At 37.8% G+C, this 27,111-nt stretch overlaps 1 protein-coding gene across 2 annotated transcripts in view; it reads left to right on the top strand.

The window, feature by feature from the left end:
* Positions 1-246: 246 nt before the first annotated feature.
* Positions 247-27,111, top strand: part of LOC125353158 (programmed cell death 6 interacting protein) — a 57,124-nt gene continuing 30,259 nt past the window's right edge. The window contains exons 1-6 of one of the 2 annotated variants that reach the window (XM_048348648.1): positions 247-602; positions 12,986-13,040; positions 14,890-14,959; positions 21,094-21,221; positions 24,175-24,328; positions 26,081-26,181. In XM_048348648.1, the coding sequence (XP_048204605.1) occupies positions 394-602; positions 12,986-13,040; positions 14,890-14,959; positions 21,094-21,221; positions 24,175-24,328; positions 26,081-26,181 (717 nt within the window). In that variant the 5' untranslated portion in view covers positions 247-393. The remainder of the gene's footprint in view (positions 603-12,985; positions 13,041-14,889; positions 14,960-21,093; positions 21,222-24,174; positions 24,329-26,080; positions 26,182-27,111) is intronic. The other variant, XM_048348647.1, reaches the window with a different exon arrangement.

Consider the following 27,111-nt stretch of genomic DNA (forward strand, 5'->3'; position numbering starts at 1 on the left):
AAGCCTGTGCCTGGAAGCTGAATGACGCCCCTAGGTCACAATACCAGAGGATCTACAAGATCTTGGGCGGGCCAGCCCTAAGCCCCCAGGCTGGGCTGTAGTTACCTCTGGAAGAGCGCATGGGCCGACCGACCGCAGCCGACGCGGAGGCCCCTATTCCACCGCGCAGGTGAGCGGCGTCGCCGGACACCTCCACGTGACCCTGCGACGTACGCTCCTCCTCACCGCGCCTGCGCCGCAGCTCCCGGAAGTAGCCGGACCGAAGCGCTAGGCGGTTTGCACGTCCGTCGGCCCGTCGGTCCGCTCGTCCGCCGCCCGGGGAGAACCGGAGCGCTTCGGCCCTGTCACTGCTCCGCCGTCTTTACGGCCCGCACGGCCGGCCGGCGCTTCGTCATGGCGACGTTCATTTCGGTGCAGCTGAAGAAGACGTCGGAGGTGGACCTGGCCAAGCCTCTGGTGAAGTTCATCCAGCAGACCTACCCGAGCGGCGGGGAGGAGCAGGCCCAGTACTGCCGCGCGGCCGAAGAGCTCAGCAAGCTGCGGCGCGCCGCGCTCGGCCGCCCGCTCGACAAGCACGAGGGCGCGCTCGAGACGCTGCTCAGGTGGGCGCGGGCCGGGCCGGGCCGGGCCTGGGCGAGGGGTGGTGGGGCGGCGGGCGCCTCCGGGCCCCCCAGCCGACCGGCGCGGCCGCCCCGCCCTGACTTGGCTGGAGCCGTGGGTGTGGCCTGCATTCTTTCCCCGTGAGCAGACTGGCGAGACTAGCCCGGTTCTCCGAGTCTTTCCCGGTGTCACCGGAGCTTCTTACCTGGGAGGAAGTCGGCCACGCACCCATCTCTCTGATTACTTATACTCCACTAGCTTATTTAAAATGGGGACTCCTGGCCTCTCGTTGTTCTGCCACTGTCATAGGACTTTGCCAGGGCCAAATCTAGAATTTCCTAATAGGAGTTGTTGGAAGGAAGTGTGTGTTCTTGACATCAGGACACTGGACCCAGTGTCTGTTTACTACTAATTGCATAATTCACTTGAAATTAGTCGTTTGAAGAACAAGCTGTAGCAGAATTGTAAATTCAGGGTTACTTAAAACTTGTGCGAAATCTTAGCTACTCAGGAGACTGAGATCTGAGGATTGCAGTTCAAAGCCAGTCCAGGCAGGAAAGTCCGTGAGACTGATGTCTCCACTGAGCTACCAAGAAAAAGAGAGAGAGGAAAAAAAAAGAAAAATAAAACGAAAAAAGCCAGAAATGAAGCGCTGTGGCTGAAGTGATAGAGCCGTAGCCTTGAGAATAAAAGTTTAGGGCTAGCACCCAGGGCCTGAGTTCAAGCCTCAGGACCTGGTACCAAAACTTGAGTGACAGATTGTTCAAAGTAGGTTGCTAAAATCAGTTTGCTTACAAACTGGTGAGCACCAAATAGTATACATTTGTCATTTCAGCAAATGCATACTGGCCTCACTTTGTATCTGATCTCACTTTGTATTTGATGATAGTTCTCTTTATGGAACTGAATAGTTAATGATACCTTTCTTTTTGGATATCACTTTATGATCTTATTTGCTATATGTAATCCACTCTTATTTTACGGGAGAAGCCCAAGTTGTATTAGGGTTCAAGGAATAGAAACCCAGCTTAAACTAGCTTAAGCTAAGGGATATGTGTTTTGATAACCAAACATCTAGGGATATTCGTTTCTTCCTTAGCTTTGGGCATCCTCCAGAGCTTCTTTCTTAGGTGAACTTTAGTCATGTGTTGAGGGAGATGATCACTTGCAGCCCTTAAAGAAATTAATGCTGTCCTTAGCTCTGTTGAAAGCCCATGGAAGTTTCTCATTTGGTTTGCTTACATAAACTTTCTTTTGGTGGGAAATGGGGGTAATTAATGACCTTTGTCTGGGTCACCCATCTGGTTTAACTTCTCCATCCTTCTTGTATCAAAACAAGATTAGAGGAGGGATTGGTTGGCCAAAGGAAGAGATATTGAATATATTGCTCAGAGATTTATGATGTCTTTGGGCTAATCTTAAGAGTTTTAGATTGTTGGACTGTGAGAGTCATTAGTCTGATACTTAATGTAAGCACTTTTTATGTTAACCTAGGAATACTAGGCCATTAAAAAAATCTTGAAGGCTGTTTTTATGTAGACATGAGTAGCATTCAATGAGGATTTTGAATTAGTATTTATAAGACCTATTTTTGGTATAATGAACCCTATGATAAAAGTTTTGTTGAATAGATTAGGTTGGATTCCAACACTGAAGGATTTGGAGTTATGGGAGATAGTTGGTCCATCGGTTTAGAATAATAGACAAGGAAAGATAGTGGTTTAGATGGAATGCTGCTGGGGAAGTTAAAACTATTTGTTCATTTTTTTTCTTTTACCAAGTGTAACTGTAGACTAGACAGTGCAACTATTAAAGATAGTTTCCTTGAAACTATGTTTCTTTATTCATTTTGTATAATCTAGCAGAGTCATTTAGTCAGTCCTGAGATTTTTCTCTGATTAGGGTAAGCTAATAAAGTTACTACAGCTTACTAAATTTTTTCTTGGTCGGTTGTGGGGCTTGGACTCAGGGGTTTGGGTGCTGTCCCTGATGTTTTTCACTCAAGGCTAGCACTCTACCACCTTGAGCCACAGCACCACTTCTGGTTTTATGGTGGTTAATTGGAGGTGAGACTCATGAGGACTTTTCTATCGAGGTTGGCTTTGAACTGTGATCCTCAGATCTCAGCTTCCTGAGTAACTAGGATTACAGGTGTGATATTGGAGGTATATAAAAAACATTTCTTGGGTGTATGTACTGTAAAATTGGATAGCTGTGAATCAAATTTGAGATATTTAAGGCAAGTACTATACTTTTATTGGGGGACTAAATGTTTATTTAATTTGCATGAAAAATTATTTTGCTAGTGCTGGAGTCTAGGCCACAATAATAGTTAACCCTGAACTACATACATCCCCAGCCCTTGGGTATGGTGAATTTTTCTTTTTTTTTTTTGAGACAGGATTTTGATATGTAGCACAGAGTAGCTTGTAACTGATTATTTGGCCAGGCTGGTCTTGAACTCACAGGCCTCCTGCTCCAGCCTGTCAAATGCTGAGATTACAAGCATGTCCTGGTGTTTTTACACAGGTTCTTGCTGTATGACGCAAGCTGGCATTACACTAAGGATTTTAAGATCCTTCTACCTCTACCTTTTGAGTGCTAACATAAAGGCCTACCCTATTCTGCTTGCCTCACTTTCCTTTAATTGAAGAATCCTTTACACAGATATGGTGAAGATTCTAAACAGATTTGTTTCATCATTTTATGAGTTGTAAAGTTGATTGAACTGGGCTAACAATTTCCAAAATATTTCCTAAGTGCTAATATTTTATAGTTCAGGAAAGCAATTATTCCTGTTTTACCTTTATAACCTTTGCTTATGTTCTGATTTGTTAACTTAGGAGTGAGATATTGAAATACTGTTGTACTGAGGACATTGCTACAGTTAGTTAATCAAATGCTAATGGTGAGTCTTAGGACCACACTACAGGAAGAATGTGTGGAGAATAGACAGACACATTGTACTTGACATTTGGTCTCAAAGAGTATCCCTCTGTAGTTAGACTTTAATTTGGCTGAGTAATTTTTTTGCATAGATAAATAAAATTTAAAATTGCACGTGTTTTTGACACTTCTGTATGTTATATATATAATAGCATGGCAGGGCTATCATTCTGTGTAACCATAATAATATCTTTGGTGTTTATGCCAAACATTTAAGCCCTTATAGGTAACTTCTTGGCACAGCTTGATTGAGGTCCCAGCTCCCTGACTTATTTGCTTTCCGTCATACTTTTGCTGTAGCAATGATTTTTCTTGGGTTAAAGTCAATGAAAGTCAGGGTTCGGAGGAATCTCAGGCTGGTCTCGCCTGTAACTGATCTGAGCCTTTTGATTCTCTAATTTTTCTGTGTAATTGGTAGCCTGAAGTACGTAGCACTAAATATAAATTTGGGTACTAAAGGGATATAGAAGTGTGTGTTTCATTATGTGTCTAATGTGGATTGGTTGTTCTTGATTTTTATAATTTTCTCTTACAAACTTTTTTTTGCCAGTCCTGGAGCTTGAACTCAGGGCCTGAGCACTGTCCCTGGCTTCTTTTTGCTCAAGGCTAGCACTCTGCCACTTGAGCCACAGTGCCACTTCTGGCCTTTTCTATATATGTGGTGCTGAGGAGTCGAATCCAGGGCTTCATGTATATGAGGCAAGTACTCTTGCCACTAGGCCATATTCCCAGCCCCTCTTACAAACTTTTTTTTTTGGCCAGTCCTGGGCCTTGGACTCAGGGCCTGAGCACTGTCCCTGGCTTCTTCCCGCTCAAGGCTAGCACTCTGCCACTTGAGCCACAGCGCCGCTTCTGGCCGTTTTCTGTATATGTGGTGCCGGGGAAGCGAACCTAGGGCCTCGTGTATCCGAGGCAGGCACTCTTGCCACTAGGCTATATCCCCAGCCCCTCTTACAAATTTTTAAAACTAGATTTTGGATAGGAATTTGTCCACTCTTGGATTTTTTAAGGAGATGTGTTTTTTTTTTTTTTTCCCTCCCTCAATAGATTTTTTTCCCCCTGCAGTGCTTTGTATTAAACCCAGGACCTTGATCATGCTAATAACACTGAGCTACACCCACAACCTCCATGAAATTTAAAAAATTAAGTTATTATATTACATATTTCATTTAAAGTGAATTTTTTAAAATAGAAAGGCACATATAGAAAAGCACTTATATGTAGTTGCAAAATAATCTGTAGCTTATTTGCTAAGTGTTTACTATGTATCTAGACACCATCTTAAGCATTTCTTATTTATCAAATCATTTGTTCCCTCACTCATAAGGGGAGTGTTGCCTTACTTGAGAAAGGCTTTAGAGAAATTGACTAGCTTACACATGTGCAGACAGTTAAAAAATGGAAATCAAAGTCAGGTTGTCAGTCTTGAGATCCCAAGTCCTCCAGATATGACATTATTGTACCTTTTTAGGTATGCTTAGGATTTTAAACTTTGAATAAGTGATTAAAAATTCACTTATTTTAAAAATAAAATCTATCTGGGTGCTGGTGGCTCATGCCTATAATCCTAGTTGCTCAAGATGCTGATATATGAGGATTGCAGTTTGAAGCCAGTCCAGGCAAGAAAGTCTGTGAATCTAGTTTCCAATTAACTACCCAAAAAGCCAGAAGTGGAGCTGTGGATTAAGTGGTAGAGCATTAGCTTTGAGCCAAAAAGCTCAGGAACAATGACTATGTCTCTAGTTCAAGCCCTGGACCGACTGGCGCACACCATCTAGGAGGATACTTTTTGCAGCACTATTTCCCACAGTCCATTACTATTTTTGGGATCAGCTTTTTGAGTTAGTATACTAACCAATCTTTCTGCCTGTCAACATATGGTGGAGGCTGTGGGTCCCTATAAAAATACCTATATACATGATAAAGAGAAGAACATGGTAGATTCTCTTATTTCTGAGTTCTTTTGAGTTCCCTTTCTAGGGAACTTTGATACTTACACTTTAGGAATTATATGAAAGAACCAGATAACACTTTGCCTGTGGTAACTGCATTTATCAATTGCTGCTTTCAGGTATAAAGCCTCTCTTGTTTTGTTGGGATTGGCTCCATACTCATCAGACATTGTCTTTTTTTTTTGCCAGTCCTGGGCCTTGGACTCAGGGCCTGAGCACTGTCCCTGGGTTCTTTTTGCTCAAGGCTAGCACTCTGCCACTTGAGTCACAGCGCTACTTCTGGCCATTTTCTGTATATGTGGTGCTGGGGAATCGAACCCAGGGCTTCATGTATACGAGGCAAGCGCTCTTGCCACTAGGCTATATCCCCAGCCCCACTCATCAGACATTGTTGATTTCAAGTGACTGCCTTTCCCTGGTACTTTCATTTGACTTTACATTACCTGTCCTAAGACAGCCAGTTTGCTTTGAAAATTCTACCTCATAGCTTCTAGTCATTCAGATGAACGATGTAAATGCACTGTTCCCCCTGTCCTGCTCAAGTTTTTTGAGTTGACCAGAATCTTTGGAGTAAAGAGAATGGGTGCAAAAATTCAGTATATTCAGTTTAGCTGTTTTTTTTTTTCTTCTCCATTTTAACTCCATTTCTCACTACTTCCTTCCTTACTTTTTAGCAGAGGTCAGCAAGATAAGGCCAACTGTAATGCAAGTTTCTGTGTAGTCTTCTGGTACTCTCGTGGTTAGTGTTAATACCCTTGGAGACTGAGCTGGGTGGTCCAGTGTAGTTTATGGGTATTCTAGTGGTTAGTGTAATGGTCGTTGGAGTTCCCTGGGCTTCATTCTGCCCTTTGTTCCCAGTGTCTGCCTCCCTGGCCAGTGGCCATGCTTCCCTGATACCTATAGGTTTGCTTTCATGTTATCTACACACTAGCCACTTTACTTGGCAATGGCTCTTGCCTCCAGCCAGCTGTGCCAGGTGTTCCAGGTGAAAAGCCTGGGCTCTTTGGGGAAGGTTGTACTTCAATCTGGTGTTGTGTTAGTCGGCTTTTTGTGGCTGTGGCAAGATACCAGAGGAAAATGTCTTAAAGGAGGGAGGCTTTATTTTGGTTCACAGTTTCAGATACTTTAGACCATGGTCATCTGGCTCCATTCCTTTGGGCTTATGGTAAGGCAGAACATGGCACAGGGAGCCCATGACAGCAGGTGCTCACCTCTTGGGGACGGGGAAGCAGAGACAGAGAAACGAGGTTAGCAGCAAGATATACACTTCAAAGGCACATCCCCAGTGATCCACTTCTTCCAACTAGGTTCTATCTTCCAAAAGCCCATTCAGCTATGACCTCATCATTGGGTTACTGCCCCATGATCCAGCCATCTTTCAATAGTGCCACCAAGTCTTTAACACATGGATTTTCTGGGGGCATTCATACCTAAACCATGGCAGGTGCCAGTGGGATAGAATGTGAAATTAGCTATGTTGGTCACTCTCCCTTTTCTGTGCATCCCTTATAACAGATAGGTACTTCTCCCCCTCCCCCCCACCCCGATATTGAGGTTTGAATGCACAAGTACATTACCACTAGATCTGTGCATCCAGTCCTTTTTGATTTAGGTTATTTTTCAAATAGGATCTTGCCCAGGCAAGCTTGGACCATGATGCATTTGTGCCTCACATAGCTAGGATTTCAGATGTGAACTACTATGCCTAGTTCGAGGTGAGGTCTTGGTAACTTTTTGCCATGGCTGGCTTTGAGCCACAATCCTCCTGCCTGAGTAAGCCACCAAACCCAGCTGAACTCTCACTTTTCTTTCAGAGAATATCTACCTGTTGACATTTGGATAGCTGTGTGCCTGGTGTGCCTATCTCCAAAACAAAACAAAACACCAGGTGCAGGAAAGGACTTTGTTTCATTATAGGAGCATTTATATTCTGTACCCTTGATTTTTTTTTTTTTCCTTTCTCTCAGCAAAGTCTAGAATACTCCATTTCAGAGAAAGTTTGCCAGTTCTTGCTCAGTAGCCAGCTTGGCACACCTTTAGATATTCTGTTGCCCAGGCTCTTGGCCCTTGATGGTTCTCTCCTATGGGCTCATTCTTTGAAAGTTTCTCTTTATTCTCTAACTAGAGAATCTTTTTACTTCTCAGAGACAGGAAGAATGCTGTTTTGTTTTTTTTTTAAAGCAGCATTTTATTGACTCCCTTGTTTGGGGTTAGTAACAACACCCACAAATAGACCCATATTTTGTGTTCATGGAATTCTTTGAGATGATGAAGTGTTAGCATCATCTCTTGATTGAATTGTTATAGTAACTTCCCATCTCATTTCCCCAATTCTGAGATTTCACACCTCTAATCAGTTTTCTGCATAGTAGCCACAGTGACTATAAACAGAAATTAGATCATGTTACTCTTTTGTTTACCCTCTATATAGTAAGAGCTAAAAGTCTTGAAGTTGTATTTAAGGTATCATTACTATTATTTTCTCTCAGTATATGGCCAAAGCGGCTGTGCCAGGTACATTCTCAGGCATACTCCCATTCTAGGGTTGTGGCACTTTTCTTCAGATACCTGCTTGGCTGTCTTCATCACTTCCTTCACATTTAAAGTAGAAGCTTTCCTACCTCACCTCATGCATTTTTTAAATCCCTCTATCATTATTCTCTATGGCATGTAGCCACTATCACACTGTACTGTATATTTTTCAAAAACTTAACTATTTTGTTTGTCATCCTTTCTAATTGTATTTTTTTTTTTTGACTTTTCTTTTTTGGTACTGGGGATTGAACCCAGGACGTTGCACTTGCTAAGCAAGCGCTTTGCCACTGAGCTACATCCCAGCCCTTGTCATCCTTTCTAAAAATATCACAAAAGGTACATAGCTGTGGGTGCTTGTTAGCTACCAAATTCCTATGCAATTAAACTATGTTTGGTAACATAGTAAGTTCTTAGTATATATTGAATGAATAAATAAAAAACAAATGTTTGTGCCATTCCTGGGGCTTGAGCTCAAGGCCTGAGCACTGTCCCTGATATTTTGTGCTCAAGGCTAGCATTCTACCACTTGAACCACAGCACCACTTCCGGCCTTTTCTGAATTTATTAGAGATAAGAGTCTCAAGGACTTTTCTGCCCAGACTGGCTTTGAACCTTAATCCTCACATCTCAGCCTCCTGAATAGCTATGGTTACAGGTGTGAGCCACTGACACCTGGCCTGAAGAAAGCCTTTTTTGTTTTGTTTTTTGAAGGCATGTCAGTCCAGACCAAAAAGGTGAGAAAATGTAAGATAAATTCCAAACTCAGTTTTTGGACCTAGAGGGCAATAAAGGTCTCTGCTACAATAGGAGGGCATGAGAATATCTGAGATAGGGCCAGATAATTGGATGAGGGCTAAATAATGAAAGGTCTTGTCAGTGATTTCAGGTATTATGGGAATACCTTAAAGATTTTTCAGTACTTATATTTTGAAGTTTACTTCCTAAGTACAAGGATGCTGTCTGCATTATAGAACTGTTTTACAACTCCTGATTAAGAAATTGGTATATTACCATTTAATCTATCAGCTTTGGAAATGGTGCTGTGGCTCAAGTGGTAGAACACTAGTCGCTGAGTTCAAGCCCCAGAACTGACAAAAAAGAAAAAAAAAGAAAAAAGAAAAGAAAAACAGAACAAGAAACAGAAGAAACAGAAAAAGAAATAGAACATTAGTAAATCTAACGGCTGTTTGACTTTAAACTCTGTATTTCTAATTGAGTTAGAGTAAAAACAGTTGAGAAAACATGCCAGACCCTGATGGCTCATGCCTCAGGGTCTGAGATCTGAGGATGGTGGTTTGAAACCAGCCTGGGCAGGAAAGTCTGTAAGTCACTTATTTCCAATAAACTCAGAAAAAGCTGGAAATGGTGCTTTGTCTCAAGTGGTAGAGTGCTAGCCTTGAGCAAAAGAAGCTCGGGGACAGCGCCCAGGCCCAGATTTCAGGCCCCAGGACCGGTAAAAACAACAACAAAAACACAAAACAAAAGTGTAAATCTGTAAAATTCAAAGTTTGCTGATTTTTTCCAATAATGTTATATACAAGTTCAGGATCTAATCTGGGCTCATGCATTGTATTTAATTATATCCCCTTAGTATCCCCCAGTCTGTAAATTGTTCCCCAGTTTTATTTTTCATGACCCTGACATTGATTTTTCTTTTAGTGCTGCTGGGGATCACTCCCACACATGCTAGGCAAGCACTCTACTATCCAGCTATATTCCCAGCTGCATGCCTGTGATATTTTTGAAGAGTACAGAGTTTGTTACTTGTTACTTTGTAGCCTCTTTCTCAATAAGGTTTTGTCTTATATGCCAGGGTATACCAGTGAGCTCATGCTCTGTTGTTTTTGTGGTGTGAATCAGAAAAAGCATGATGGTATGTGTCCTAGTGACAATATTTTTAGAACTTGATGCTGGTGGTGTTTACCATGTTCTTTTTTCTTTTCTTTTCTTTTCTTCCTTTCTCCCCCCAGCCCCCCCCCTTTTTTTAAAAAACAGTACTGGGATTTAAACTTGAGGCATTGTACTAGTTAGGTAGGCATTTTCCTGCTCAGCCTTTTTTGTTTGTGTTGGTTATTTTTATTTTTATTTTTTTTGCCAGTCCTGGGCCTTGAACTCAGGGCCTGAGCACTGTCCCTGGCTTCTTTTTGCTCAAGGCTAGCACTCTGCCACTTGAGCCACAGTGCCACTTCTGGCCATTTTCTGTATATGTGGTGCTGGGGAATTGAACCCAGGGCCTCATGTATACAAGGCAAGCACTCTTGCCACTAGGCCATATCCCCAGCCCCGTGTTGGTTATTTTTGAGATAGGGTCTATTCTGCTCAGGTGTATGTTTGGACCATAAACATATTTTAGTTTCTCCCTCAAAGCTGGGATGTTAGGCGTATATCACCATACCTAGCTTCTTTCTTTTGAGATGGAGTCTCACTGACTTTCCTGTCTGGGCTGTTTTGCAACCATGCCTCCCAGTCACAGCCTCCCATGTATCTTGGGATGACATGTGTGTGCCACCACACCTAGCTGTAGGTTGAAAAGGGGCCTCATGATCATTTTTCCTGGCCTGGCTTCAAACTGTTATTCTCCCATTGTCCAAGAAGCTAGGAATATAGGTGCAAACTACAGCACCTGGATTGCTGTGTTTCTTTATGTTATAACTAATGAGAATGTCATTCTTATTAATATGTATTTTGTATGGAGATGCTTTGAGGCTCATTTCTCATAGATTTTCATCATTTTTAGTATCCATTGACTAAGCTTATTAGAATTAGTTACTATTCTACCCTGAAGGATATCAAATGGTGCTCTTTTCTAATTCCATTATTTCTTTTAGAAATGATTACTTGGTATTGTACAATAGGATTCAGAGTACTGTTCTTATGTTTTGGAATGAATTATAACTTGTGAGAGTTACTTAAGTTGTATTGTACTTGACAATTGAGAGTCCCTTTAAGGTAGTTCCTATCTGTCCATTGGTCTCTCTACCTGTCTGCGTATTTATTTATTTAGCCAGTCCTGGGGCTTGAACTCTGGGTACTCTACCACTTGAGCCACCATGTCACTTGCTAATTTTTTTTTTTTTTTTTTTTTGCCAGTCCTGGGCCTTGGACTCAGGGCCTGAGCACTGTCCCTGGCTTCTTTTTGCTTAAGGCTAGCGCACTGCCACTTGAGCCACAGTGCAACTTTTGGCCGTTTTCTATATATGTGGTGCTGGGGAATCGAACCCTGGGTTTCATGTATATGAGGCAAGCACTCTTGCCACTAGGCTAGATTCCCAGCCGCTAATTTTTTTGAGTAGTTTGTTGGAGATAAGAATCTCATGGACTATTGCCTGAACGGGCTTCGAACCACGATTCTCAGATCTCAGCTTCCTGAGTAGCTAGGATTACAGTGTGAGCTACCTGTACCAGTTCTATTTAGTTTTTCATGTGTCTTCATTATTTTCTGAGATGTTTTAGTCTTGTTTTGAATTTTCTCATTCTCAGCCCTGTCGTCATCTCATTCTGTGTGTATGCATGTTTGGGGTGCTGGCTCCAGTTTATTGCTACTGTGAGGTGCAATTGCTTCTGTATCCTCCAGCATATATAAGTAGGAAAATACACACATTTTGGTCTCTCCACAGTATTAAAAAATGAGTTCATATGGAAACCATCTCTTATCAAATCAGTTTAGGCTTGTCCCTTTCCACATCTATAGTTCTTTTCTTTGACAGTGAGAAATGTTTCCACTATTTTAAATGTATTTACTTAATTACTTAATTCTTGCAGTTTGCAGCCAAAAGCTTGGTCCCTTACCACCTGATAACTTGATTCTTGAAATAACCATTGGAAAGATAATTTTGATGATAGTGAGGAAAGGTTGAACAGAATAAGTGAAGGAGGAAAGATTTGAGAACAGTTAGAAAGCCTTCACTTCCCTTTTTCCAAATGGGAAAAGGAAGCTGGTAATAGAGGTTGGAAAAGCTTTATGTTTATTGATCATTTTAGTTGCTGTGTGGAAACTAGGTTGAAAAGAGTGAGAAAGGAGACAGGCAGATTGACTAGAAAACCTTGAATGGTTCTACCTGGAAATGATTTGTGTGAGCATTGTTGAGCTGTATGGCAGTGATGGCTTCCTACAAAAGTGGGTGTACCTAAAGTACACTTGGGGGGCTGGGGATATAGCCTAGTGGCAAGAGTGCCTGCCTCGGTATACCCGAGGCCCTAGGTTCGATTCCCCAGCACCACATATACAGAAAATGGCCAGAAGCGGCGCTGTGGCTCAAGTGGCAGAGTGCTAGCCTTGAGCGGGAAGAAGCCAGGGACAGTGCTTAGACCCTGAGTCCAAGGCCCAGGACTGGCCAAAAAAAAAAAAAAAAGTACACTTGGAAATTTGCTCATCTGTTTTAATTAACAATTTTCCAAAGATACAAATATTTCCATTGCATATAAACATATTTATTATAATGAGAAAGTATCTTTTTTTTTTTGCCAGTCCTGGGCCTTGGACTCGGCCTGAGCACTGTCCCTGGCTTCTTTTTGCTCAAGGCTAGCACTCTGCCACTTGAGCCACAGTGCCACTTCTGGCCGTTTTCTGTATACGTGGTGCTGCTGGGGAATTGAACCCAGGGCTTCATGTATACAAGGCAAGCACTCTTGCCACTAGGCCATATCCCCAGCCCATGAGAAAGTATCTTAACTACACATTCTTTAGAGCCAGATACTTTCTTTCATTTATTTTGATAATGTTTTTTTCTGTATTGGTGGGAGAGTCTTTTGTGAATTTCTTTTCATTGCGTATACTCTAACCCCTGGCTGACACATAAAAAGACTACATTTCATTGACTTTCAAATGTGATTGAATAGGATTTGTGAACTACTCCCAAGTCAGCATGAATAGTTTGTTATACTTGAACCAGTTGTTTTCATAAAAATGCATGTTATATTTAGCTAACTGCTCTTTTCACTCTACTTTTTAGATATTATGATCAGATTTGTTCCATTGAACCTAAGTTCCCATTTTCTGAAAACCAGGTAAGTCATTGATTTTGTATGGTAATAACAAATTGTTCATTTCCTTCCACTAATAGTATCATTTTATTGAAATCAATTATGCCTCTTTTCCTTCTGTAGGTTTATGAGAGAGTTTCATATAAATTAGAAATTCTTAGGTTTATCTGGTGTGAATTTGTCCTTGTGAAGAGTCCTGGAGTTCTCATGGAATTCTGTACTCACTTTTGGGGTTCCTGTAGAGCATTAGACTATATTTTATATCAATCGGATCTATTTATTTATTGATGAATGTAATTGACTGTGTCTTTCCCTTGGCTTCTACAGAATTAAGAAATTATATAGTTGAGCAAGTATCAGTCTCAGGTTAATGCCTTAAAATTAATGATAAAATGCACAACTTGTAAAAAATGAACTATTGTGGTTAGGGATGGCAGGGGGAGGGGTGGCGTTGTATGATCCCTTCATTTTATGAAAATGTGCCTGCTCAAAAAAAAAAATGGTACTCTAAAAGCAGGGTGAAGGTTATAGTTAATGTTCCCAAGCCAAAAAGGGCATAAATTAGTTGAAGTGAAAATTTGAGATTGGTTGAAAGGTGACATGTCTTTAGCAGAATTGGATGATGTTATGTGAAAAGCGAACCAACTATCTGCAGTGCAGTACAGTGCTGATATCTATGGATTGGGAGCATGTGTATTTTCTTCCATGGCAGTCTCCTAGAAACTGCATACTCCTAGATACTGAGGGTCTACTGTACTTTAATCATTCTTGACCCGAAGTGGGATTATTACATGTTAAGATTTGCTTAAAATAGTCAAGGAAAAAAAATGTTTGTGGATGGGTGGTGGAAGTGGTGGAAGGAGAAGTTGGGGAATAGCGGAACAAAGAAAGGCAAAAGGCTACTAATGGGTTTATAAGACTTGATTTTTTTTTTGTAGATTTGTGGGAGTTTTCTGATTCAGAGTTCAAAATATTTTTTTTCTAGCTAGAGATGTAGCTAAGTGATAGAGTAATTGACTGGCGTGTGTGAGGTCCAGGGTTCCCTTTTTTTTGCCAGTCCTGGGGCTTGAACTCAGGGCCTAAGCACTGTCCCTGGCTTCTTTTTGCTCAAGGTTAGTACTCTGTCACTTGAGCCATAGTGCCATTTCTGGCCATTTTCTATATATGTGGTGCAGGGGAATCGAACCCAGGGCTTCATGTATACGAGGCAAGCACTCTTGCCACTAAGCCATATTCCCAGCCCCCAGGGTTCCTATACAGAGAAGAAAAAAATTGTCTTTGTACTGGCTTGTAATAAAATATTTAAATGGATCTAAATTCTGTTTAACCTTTACATATAGTGTTTTAAAATAGAAGCAGGGAGAAATGTAATTTTTTCATTAAGTAAAATTTTTATTCATGTATAACATACTATAGAAAATGAACAGATCATGTTTATAACTTTCATGGTCACAAAATGAATATGTTTGTGTAACTAGCATTCAGATCAAGAAATAAAATACCCTATTTTCCAAAGAGACCATTTCCTACTTTAGTAAGTTTTGTTTTCAGTTTTATCTCCTAGAAAACTTTGTAGTAATTATTTTATTCTCTTTGCTTATTCGATGTGTTTGCTTTATTGTGATTGTAAAGATGGAGATAATGCTTATGATTATTAACGCAATGATATTTTGAGATATCCTGGTACCAGCATTTTATTTCTTAATAAATTATAGTCCCAAAGAAGGGAAAGGATTTGGTGACAGAAAATATTATTTTATATAGGTTGAGCTTTTGTCCTGTCCTTGTTGAAGGACTTTCTTCAAAAAGAAACAATATTTAATGAGATATAAGAAGCTGAAATAATTTTCTATTTTTTTTTCATTCTATCCAGATCTGCTTGACCTTTACCTGGAAGGATGCTTTTGATAAAGGTTCACTTTTTGGAGGATCTGTAAAATTGGGTATGTAATTTTAAATAGAAGTGATAGGAAACTTGACCTAAACACTCTCATTTATTTTTGATTTTAAAAGTTGCTTTCCTATCACTGGACACTTAAATGGACATGTTAAATTATATCCCCCTTGTACAACCACTTGAAGTTTAGAAAAAAAAAAATTCCTCCAAAAGAGTTGGCCTCCTAATGACTGTGCAAATACTAATTTTTTCTTACCTGTTTTCTTTTTAGCTTTCATTTCTAATGTAATTTCAAAATACCTTTAGAGAGCCTACACTATGCCAGGCACTGTCCTTGTTATAAAAATAAGACAGTTGTATTCAGTCTGGTTGGGAAGAGAATTGATCATTCCAAATGTAGTATGCACTATGTAATGTAACATGTACCACATAGCGATAGCTTCATCAATGACAGTATACATGTATATTAGTGGTATTGTAAACTTAAGTCTCATAATGATGTTGTAGTCTTCTTAGTTAACTAAGTATACTTTAAATACTTGTATAATGATGAAATCACTTTACAGCTCATTTCGAATGTGTCCTGGTTGTTTCAGTGAGGCATGACTAAGTCATTCTGTGAAACACACTTACGGGAATGTAGCTGAGGAAGAAGTTAACTCTGTTGAGAGAAAGCATTGAGTTTGGTCTTGAAGGATAAATTTATTTTTTTAGGTGGAAAATGATATTAAAGATACAGCATCATAAGCAAAGGTCAGAAGGTGGAGACTTTTTTTAATCTACTAGCTCAAGCAAGGCATCTTCTTTTGTGCCTTAATTTCTTCATCTGTGAATTGAGTCATGGAGTTACTGGGTGTATTAAGAATGAAAATATGTAAAATCCTTAGTGTTCGTTTACTATGGATTGGAATTAATAATAAATGAAATACATTATTATATAAAATTATGTGTATATAACATGTATATATTATGTTTATAGGTATACTTCGGATAGTATATACACATTGTATGAGGTATTATTTAAATACTGTGTAAGCTATATAGAGGTATATATTGCAGATGTACTTACGTATCCAAATATAAGGTAATCCAAGTATCAGGTATATGCTTTTTATATAGGTGAGAAAATGAAAATATGCACTATTATATATACATACATATGTATATATATTTTTTGCCAGTCCTAGGACTTGGACTCAGGCTTGAGCTGGCATCCTTTTTGCTCAAGGCTAGCACTCTACCACCTGAGCCACAGTGCCTACTTCTGGCTTTTTCTGTTTATGTGGTACTGAGGAATCAAACCCAGGGCTTCATGCATGCTAGGCTACCACTGTACCACTAAGCCACATTCCCAGCCCTTACATATACGTATTAATAGAATAAATATATGCCTTAAAACAGTTTTGAGTTGAGGAATTTTGAGGGTGATGATAATGGAAAATAGATTGTGAAAAGTTGCAAGTACTATATTGTACTCCTTATTTATATTTAATATATATTACTTCTCCTTATTTATATTTAATATTGAGTATTATCTCTATTCAGGCATTGTGGAGGAGGTTTACATATATTGTCTTACTGGATTTCCTGTTAGTTCAACGAGGAAAGGCTGTAGTTGCCATATGACTAAACTGGCTTGATCAGATTAAGTGACTTTCGAAGATCATGACTTGGGTTTAGTGAGAATGATACATGAATCTAGAAAGCCTAACTCCAGGGACAAGGAACAGACTAGTTGTGAAACCGATAAGAGATAGTGAGGTTAGACAAGAGAGCCTAGACAAAGGGAGTATGTATGGTCAGAGGAGAAATGATGGGCTTAGGAGATACTTCAGAGGTAAAATGGATGGGCCTTCTGTTAGTCAGAAGAAAAGAAGTTAAGGGTTGACTTTTTGCTTTGTAACTTGGATTGACCTGTTCGCTATTTAGTTTTTTTCCATAGACAGGTTGAGCTTGACTCTGCTGTGCTACCTCAGGGTAAAAAAATCACTGGCATTTGGAAATAATAGACTTAAAGCACAGAAGAGAAAGAGATGTTGATTTGAGAGGAGTTAACCATCAGATGATAATAAATTGAACAACTCTGGCAGATAACAGAAAGCCAGAGCTAGAGAATATAATATTTGGAAGAAACAATAGGAAGAGTTCTGAGAACAAGTTTGAGAAAAACTTTTAGATCCTGGAGGAACTAGGAAAATAGAGAGACGTGGAAGTGAATATCAGGTAAGTTTTAAAGGTAATGCAGACTGTGATTTCCTGTGCTTGCTGCATATTAGAATTACTTGTGGAAAACTTTAAAGATACAGTTCTGGTTCTAGAAAGATGAACACAGAGTGCCAGATGTGATAAAAGAAAATGGTGACAACTTAAGTGTAGAGTTGGAGGAAGACTTTGGATTTGACAGCGAGAGAAGTGTTGAAAAAGACAAATTGCATAAAATAGAGAGGGTAGACAGGAAGTAAGGACATGTGAATAGCAAAGTGGGTTTACTTGTTTCAGAGAATTTTCAGTATGGGTTTCCGTTCAAAGGGACCAGCATTATGCTGAGAGACAGGCAAAGTGAAGAAAGTATTATTAATGCTTTTGTGATTTAAAAAGCAAATTGTTTGGCTGAGAAGAGAAACAGGTGACAGGACATGAGATTCTTGAATGAAATAGGTGACTAATGAACCAGGCTTCTAGAAGAGGTGGTAGGAAGCAAGAAACTGAGAGTGTAAATATAGCAGGAGATGGTTTGTCTGGGTATTTTGGTAACAAAAATTGGAAATCAGATGTCTTTTTTTTTTTGGGTCAGTCATGGGGCTTGAACCTTGGGCCTGCATACTGTGCTTGAGCTCTTCAGTTCAAGGCTAGCACTATGCCACTTGAGCCACAGTGCCACTTTCTCAGAAGTCTTTTAATAATGTCTGTTACATATTTGTTAGAGTATTGTGCAATTTTAGAAGACTAAGTGATAATGCATGTGTGTATTTGTGGATGTGTAAAGCTACACTGATGGAATATTGGAATACATATCAAACTAAGGGTGAGTGCATGGTTCAGCACTTGCCTAGCAAGTATGAGGCCCCAATTCAGACTGAAGTACCACCCTTGCCCCTCCAAAAAACACAAACCCAAACCAAAAAGATCAGAGTAGTTGTGTTCTACAATTCCCCCTGAGTTGGGATCCCTGAATCACTCTTCATATGGACCTGTGTGCATTGTCTTCTTGGAGTTGGGCATCTAAAGCAACTTGAGCGTGGTGTGAAAAAAGGTACATGTGAAAAAAAAAAGATGTAGTTCCTCTTAGGAGGTAATATCTTGGATGATAATGATTTTATTCTAATTCTGTTGATTAGCATAGGCTTGGATTAAGAGACTATAACCAAGTTATTAATTTTGAAAAGCTTTGTGAAAAAGAAAAGGTAATGTGACCACCAAGACTAGTTGGTAAAGAAAAAATAAGATTTTAATTACAAGAGCAGAAATTTCTTACAAAGTCTCTCTCACACATACACATAGGAAATTGTGGAAAGAAATGACAGACGATAGCTTGAGATGATAATATTTACAAAAAATGTAATAGACTGGCATGTATACAGTTTAATCTGTTGCTTGGGATATATTTCATTTTTAACTTTACCTTTTTTATAGTGCTGGTTAAAAGTCCAGGGCCATGCCTCTGTGTGTGTGTGTGTGTGTGTGTGTGTGTGTGTGTGTGTGTGTGTGTGTGTGATATTTATTGCTAACCCTTTTAGTTGGATTATTTACATCTCTGGGAATTTAACATCATGGGAATTTTTCTTGCATTTCTTTGATAATTTTCTTGTCCCTTCTTCTCTGTCTTTTTACTTTTTCTTTGCAAGTAATTGAGAGCTATTGTAGATTATTTTTTTACATGGTGGTAGAAAGAGTTAGTGTGTAATTTTTAATTTCTTTAACTTTACATTCTTTCTAGGAGAATATTTAGATAATACTTTCTAACAATTTTGAGATAGTGTTAATAACTAAAATTTTAATTTTTAAGTAGCTTTTCTTATTTACCAACTAACTTAAAGAAACAACACTTTTTCTTGGGGTTGCATTATCTTTGTCTCTTTAAGGGTAGTAATTATCTTTGACTTACTGGAATTGGCTTTATTTACTTTGGCAGTTTTTCAGTTACCTTGATTTTTTTTTTAAGGTTATTTTCTCCTGTCATACTTTACTTAAGAAAGTAAGTATTTGGGCTGGGATGTAGCTCAGTGGCAAAAGGCTTGCCTAGCAAGTGCAATGTCCTGGGTTCAATCCCCAGTACCAAAAAAGAAAACACAAAAAAAATACAGTTAAAAGAAAGTAAGTATATACTTTCTTAAGAAAGTAGGTAAGAGTAATATATATGCCTACTGAACTATAGAGTAAGGATGCTGGCATTGAATTGCTGTTATTAAAAGGGAGGCTACCAAGGTGCTATAGCAAGAAGGACTATAATTCCTAGCACTACTCGGTGGCTTAGATATATAACTGTATTGTTCTGGTCCTTTTTGATTATTTGCCCAATGTGTTTTTAAGGAGTCTTCTGATTATTTTGCCTGTTGCCATTTGTCTGCTGTGCTATGGAAAATCATAATATTGTGATTGAGCTCTCCAAGTAAGAGGTAGCTATTAGATTCTTTTTCTTTACAACTTTCTTTTAATTGTGATAAAATGCACAAAATACCTTTTCAATCATTTTAAGTGTACAGTTGTGTGCTTTTAAGCATATCCACATTATTGTGCAACCATCATCAGTATCTGTTTCTAGAACTCTTTGATTTTTACAAAGCTGAACATTAATGTCCCATTCTTTTTTTTTGCCAGTTTCAGGAACCACCCTTTTGCTTCTTGTCTCTGAATTTAATTATTCTAGATAACATTATTGTAAAAACAATAACACAAAATCTTCCAACTTAACCATTTTTAACTGTACAGTATAGTAGTGTTACTATATTTATTGTTGTAAAACAAGTCTCTATAACTGTTTTTCTTGCAAATATGAAATGCTGTATTCATTAAATAACAATACCCTCCACTTCCCTGGAAATCACCATCTAATTCCTTTTTCTATGAATTCAACTACACTAAATACCTCATATAAGTGGAATGATACAGTATTTATCCTTCAATGACTGGTTTACTTCCCTTAGCAGAATGTCCATGTTGTATCATGTGGTTTCCTTTCTTTTTTTTTTTAATTTATTTTTTATCGTAAAGGTAATATACAGAGGGGTTACAGTTACATAGGTCAGGAAATGGGTACATTTCTTTTAGAACACTGTCACTTCTTTCCTCGTTTTCTCCCAGTTTTTCCCCTCATGATTTCTTTTCTTACTAAGGTTGAGTAGTATTTGATTTTATGTATATACAGTATTTTGTTTATTCATCAGTGGGTGGAGAGACATTTGGTTTGCTTTTGCTTTTTGGCTATTGTGAATAATATTGCTTTGGACTCAAATGTATAAATAATCTGAGACCTGCTTTTAGTAGTTCTTTTCTTGATTATATGGTAATTCTGTTTATAATCTTTTGTGGATTCCCTTATTGCTTCCCATAGCACCTGTGGCACTTTACATTCCTACTAACAATCTGTTGTACAACAGTTTCAGTTTCCTGACATTTTTATCAACTCTTATTAATTTCTTGTTTTTTAAAAACCAGCTATGCTAATGAATGCGAGATATATTACAGATCCTTGACCAGAGTTGCATTTTTGCCACACTACCCTGCTAGGCTTCTGAATCTGTTGGCATGAGGGAGTGAGGCATGAAAGGCCAGCTAGAAGAGGTGCTTGCATGAACTCAGGTTTGTAGTAAAGAGGAAGTAGTTTACATGTGGGAGGAAGATATACTTTCGAGAGGTAAATGGAAAAATGGAAAGAATTTATTAGAATTTGAGATAAAAGTGAAAAAAGGCATAAGAATGATTTTCATATTTTGCATCTGACTATAATAAAAATGTAGAAGTAAAGGGAAAGCAAGAAAGGATAACTTACAGAACTGTTCAGCTCTTGTTGATGGGACCATTCTGGAAGTAAGTACTTGTCAGGGCAGCCTGAAATAGATGTGGAGTAGGTTTGGAAACATTTATGTGACAGCCAGTGGGATAGAGGTCATACAATTTCTCTTTGAAACATTTGTTCTCTTCAGAAAACATTTGATGTTTCCTTCTCAATTCTTTTTACAGCTCTTGCAAGCCTAGGATATGAAAAGAGCTGTGTGTTATTCAATTGTGCAGCCTTAGCTAGCCAGATCGCAGCAGAGCAGAACCTGGATAACGATGAAGGATTAAAAATTGCTGCTAAGCATTACCAGGTATGTAGAAAACTGGTAACCAGGTATGTAGAAAACTGGTAAGTATGTGATTGATGGATTCAATTGAAAATAATTTGCATTTAGATTTATAAAGGCTTTTCTTTACCCAACAGGTATTTTTTAAAAAAAAATTATTTACTTTTAAGATGAGTTTTTCCTTGAACTATCTATATCAGATCATTTTTCCTAAGCATTATATATACATTATACAGCACAGTACCTGGCATATAATTGAGGCTCAGTAAATATTGATTGATCAGAAAAGACATTTACTTGCATTTTTTTTTTTTTAAATTTTGCCAGTCCTGGGGCTTGAACTGAGGGACTGAGCACTGTTCCTGGCTTAATTTTGTTCAAGGCTAGCACTCTGTAACACCTGAGCCACAGTGCCACTTCTGGCTTTTTCTATATATGTGATGCTGAGGAATTGAGCCCAGGGCTTCATGTATGTGAGGCAAGCACTCTACCACTAGGCCATATTCCCAGCCCTCACTCACATTTTTGATAAATGTAAATAAATGACTTTACTTGAAACATTTGTACATTATTATTTTGAGTGTACCAATATTAGGCTTGAACTCAGGGTCTCCTAAGTTGCTCTGCTTGCTTGCTTAGAGCCAGTGTTTCTACCACTTGAGCCACACCTCCAACTTAGTTTTTTCTGGTTATTGGAGATGGAATCTTTCAGATTTTTCTGCCTGGATTGGCTTTGAACTGAGAGCCTTCAGGTCTCAGCCTCCTGAGTAGAATTACAGCCATGAGCCTGGCTGTACATTTTTATGTTCTCTTAGAGAGAGATACACTTAAAATTTGACAAGTGTTATAAAATTAACAACTTTTGTCAAGAAAATAAAAGTTTAACTCAGACCTGTAGTAGAGCAGTTGTATTTAAATATGGTCAGATGAAAAGTTTGTAAGATGACTAAATCTATATTTTAGCTACTAATCATTGACTAGTATGGCATGTCATTATTTACTCAGGTTATTTTGTTTCTGCAAAAATAATTAAATGACTTGTTAATAACATGATCATATTGTATTTTATGTTACTTTGCAATTTGAAAAGTGTTTTCATGTATGTTATTAGGTTTTTTTTTTTTGTCTGAGACTGGGATTTGAACTTCATATCTGATGTTTTCATTCATTGGCTGGCACTCTACCACCTAAGCCATGTCTGTAAGCTCATGTTACTAGATTCTTATGTAAAACCTGTCTCTCAGTAATGAGACTGAAGACAGTACTGATAAAGAACTTCATTTGTGTTACTGATGTTCTTTTTTTTTAATTTGACAAATTTTTATTGTGAAATATTGGACTTAGAAAAAAGTACAAAAATGTCAACAGATGTGTACAAGCACAGTATTTTGATCATCTATACATGTGAACAGCTCTACAGGTTCACTGCAGAATGTATATTTAGACCAATACAATCTAACAAGGACTGAAATATTCACAGGCTATTAATACATAAATAACTGGGGCCAAAATGATCCTATGCTAATTAATGCTAATTAATCGCAGTAATCAGGCTAAAAGCACAATATAGCACACCATCGTATCTTCTTACAGGTCCATATTTTAAAAGTATCAGCTCATTATGTCAATACACTACAGATCCAAGGGCTGGGACTCAATTACTAGTTTATACAGCTGCAAGATGACTTACTGATGTTCTTACTCTGAGTTTCATAGTATTTCTGTTGGTCTTCCCATTGCTTTTCTGTGGAATTTTCTTGTCTCAAAAGTGACTTGTATCTTGACTTTCCTCATTGTTTTAAGTTCAGAGAAAAGATGAGGAATACTATTTTGGGAAAGTGAAAAGAAAATACATGGTAAGCAAAGCACATAATTGTGCCTTGTTGAATTGTTTTGGTGGGCAGTGACACATAAAGTGCACATACTGTTTCTTTTTGAGCCTATAAATGATAAATACTTTAAAATACTCAAGCACAATAAAATTTTATTTAATTTTCTGTTAGCTGTTAAATTTCTGTTAAAATTTTCTTCAGCTTTCTGTTAACTTTCTGTTTTAGGTAGCTTTCTGTTAACTGTAAGTCAATTAATTTACATGTAAGATTGTAGAGTTCATATTGTGCTGTTGAAACCCTCTGTTCTGTGAGTATTCACAGCAGGTCACATGATAGGGTGGAAGGAGCTGGTGGTCTTAGACCTCACCCTGGGTCTGGGCTGCTAGCCACCCAGAAGCTACTGTATTCTTTTACCTCTCTAGATATCCAGTTCCTCATGTGGACAGGAGGGCCTTGATTCTTTGCTTGTTTGGTTTGTTTACAAACAAGGCCAGTATCCTTTCAGATTCTCTCTAATTTTATGATTGTATAAAATGTATTACTTACTTTAGAACAGTTAGCTATATGCCCTACATAGCTAACTTGCCTTAAAATTCAAGACTAACTTCTTCCTTTTTCTCAGTGTAAGTAGCTTTATAAAAGGAAAGGCATTTTAGTATACAGACAAAATATAATTGGGATAAAAATGTATATTTGTGATAAAAAATGTAGTGGGCCATCTTTTATTAGGGAGTCTTGAAGGCCAAACTGAAACAGATAGTAACGCTTTTCCTTAAAGGATGAGGTGTCAGAGGATGAGATGTATGTACTGTTTGCAAGTCCCCAGAGCACAGCATGCTTATTTGAAATAGATGTTTGAGATCAAAGCATGAGTACTAAAAATATTTAAAGATTTTCTTTCCTTCATTTATCCTTAGGTCAGATTTGAAGAGGTATATCTAACTAATTTTTGTGATCATTTTATTTTGTTTTTCCTTCTTTATTAGGTTTCTTATTAGTGTTTTGAAAGATATTGTCTAAAGTGAGATAAACATTTTTGTGTCACAATTATTCACTCAGTTAACATTTGATTTTTGTGTGTAACCATAGAAAATCAAGTCTGAATTCCTATAGATTTAAAGGCTTTTTTTTTCCTTCCTCTCTAGTTTGCTAGTGGTGCCTTTTTACATATTAAAGAGACGGTTTTATCTGCCTTAAATCGAGAACCTACTGTGGACATATCTCCAGACACTGTTGGGACCCTCAGTCTTATTATGCTGGCACAGGCCCAAGAAGTTTTTTTTTTAAAAGCCACAAGAGGTAATTCCAATTTTTCCTCCACTTTATTGCCTATGAGAGAAGTGATAGGCTTTTAAGTTAACCAGGTGTTTGAAATATGATTAAAATATTTTTTATTAAGACTTTTTGGACTTGATACATGGGTTATTAAAAAGTTTTAGTACCTTTTTTGTAAGTGTAGGCTATGTTTGAAATTTTATGGAATGGATATTGTTTTGAACACTGAATTATGGAATAATAATAATGTGTGATGATAATATTTCAAAATATTACTTAGCATATATTTAGTGTTTATTCTGTGCCAGGCATTGCTCTAAGGTCTAGATGAACAGAATTAGCAACAAGACCTCAATCTTTTTAGTAGGAGATAATAGATGATAAGGAAGAAATTCAGTAGCCAATGTCATTTCAGAGACTGAAATGGCCCTGAGGAAAATAAGAATGGATTTTGTGTAGTGGTTGGTGGTCTGGCTGTGGAATAGTACTGAATGGTGGTCATGCTAATTAGATTCATTAGTATGAGTTTCTTGAGGCAAATTGTATTTAAACTAGATTTAAATGACAAGAAGGAACCATCCAGTCCTTGGTGTATAAGGGATTAAGAACATTTCTTATAAGGCATAGAAATTAGTATGAGGGAATGGAATATAGATATGTAAATGCAGAGAAATTGAAGATTAGAGAGCTGTCATTATCCAGAACTAGAATAAGTTTTTCTTTTAAAGTAAGAGATTATCTGCATGTGGTGGCTCAAGTCAGTAATCCCAGCTACTTAGAAGGCAGAGATAGACAGGATTATAGTTAGAGTCAAAAAGTTAGTGAGGCACCTTGTCTCAAAAAAACAAAGCAACTTGATGACCATGGTAGGTGGTATATTTTGGCTGTACATGTAAATATGTATATAATGTATATTAGCAGTTATTTCCTTTCAATTTTTCATTCTCAAATATATAAACATTTTTTGAGGATACAAGCAAGAATTGTGTTAGAGTGATGGGGGAGGTATATTAGGAGAATATTTGAATATGCATTATTATCTCAACATTCTAGATTTGAGTATTGAATGGTGAAATGGAATCTAATCCTCTGCCTCATATGTTGACAGCAGGAGATAATAAAATCTGTAGAATATCATTGAAAAAAAACAAAAACAAAAAAACCAAAGCAAAACTGTTTGTGGTGGTCTCTGTTTGCCATTACTACTATAGGAGGATTGTGACCTAGCCTGTCATGGGCAATAAAAACTTGAGACACCCAAAAAGAACTAGGGGCATAGCTTATGTGGTAGTGCCTGCCTATGAATTGTTAGGCCCTGAGGTCAAATCATAATACCATCAAAAAATAAACCCAAACAAACAAAACTAAAAGCAGATACCAGAAAAGGCAAAATGGAAAACTCAGCTGACCAATTAGCTAAACAAACAATAGCTTCTATTAAGGTGGACTTCATATACACCAAAATTCTAAATTTTATAAGTATATTTTAGTGTATTCCGAATTTTGCAACCATTATCATCTTATTTTAGAACATTATTGCCACCCCAAGAAGACAACCATATGTTAATGGTTACTCCTTACTCCTTTTAAATCCAGCTGCTGGTAACAATGAGTCTATTTTTTGTGTTTTTGGATTTGTCTGTAGAATAACTTAAGTCTTATTAGAATACTTAATCAGCAATAAGAATTTTTAAAAGTAAATGCACCATCTTAGTTTTAGTGCCTATACTGAGTCATGTATCATTTTACTTACTATAATGGTCAATTTTATTCCAGATAAAATGAAAGATGCCATTATAGCTAAATTGGCTAATCAAGCTGCAGATTACTTTGGTGATGCTTTCAAACAGTGTCAGTATAAAGATACGCTCCCCAAGGTCAGTTATTGTTTTTATAAACAGTTGGTTATTTTGCATGTGGAAATATTTTTATATATAAGAATCAAGTTGAAAATTTTGTACAAGAAAATATGAAATTTTAAAAGATGTAAAGAACCTATTTGTAGAAAAAAAATTGAAGATGCATGAACCATCTTTTATATTTAATCTTTACACTGTGTATACTCTGTACTAAACTTATTTTCCTAAGCTAAACTTTTTTCAGAAAAACTGACCATCTATCTGATCAAGGCATTGTCATACTGAATTGCTGGTGATTTGGTATAAGCATGAATACTTGAGCATGTTGATTATTCATATTTTTAATTATTGTCCTGTTTTCTTAAAGATGAGTCTTAAGGCGCAAAAACAGACATAAAGAAAAAAGGAAAAGAAAACTTAACAAATTCATCTGATACCTTGATTAGAATTAAATTTTGCCAACAGGGATAGAAAATTGGGCTGCTAATGGACAGCTAAGGAAAAGCAACCATCTTAAACTGCCTATCACAGGAAGTATTCTGTTTTAATGTGAGCTTTTCTGAAGTGACAATTGAAAAGACTGTTCAGAGGTGATCATTTATAAATGAAAAAGTGATGACTAGATTAAGCAGTAAAATCTTAATGGTCAGAAGAGAAATTTAAAGATGCAGTACATCATAACTACTCTCTTCAGAATTAGAGAACTCAGGAATTAGTTTCACCTGTGTGGTAGGAGATGATATTTATTCTGTGATTATTTTTGTAAGAGAATTTATGAATTTGTAAGTAATATTTAGGAATCTTTGGAAATTATGAACTTCCAGAAAGCTTAGGGTATATAGTAAAATAATCATGTAAGTACATTCAGTAGAATGAATTAGAAACAAACAGGAATTAATGTGAAGATTTCTAGGGATTTAATATATACATAAAGGGCTAGAGTGTAGA

The sequence above is a fragment of the Perognathus longimembris genome, chromosome 6, assembly GCF_023159225.1.
Source record: "Perognathus longimembris pacificus isolate PPM17 chromosome 6, ASM2315922v1, whole genome shotgun sequence".
Lineage (NCBI taxonomy): Eukaryota > Metazoa > Chordata > Mammalia > Rodentia > Heteromyidae > Perognathus > Perognathus longimembris.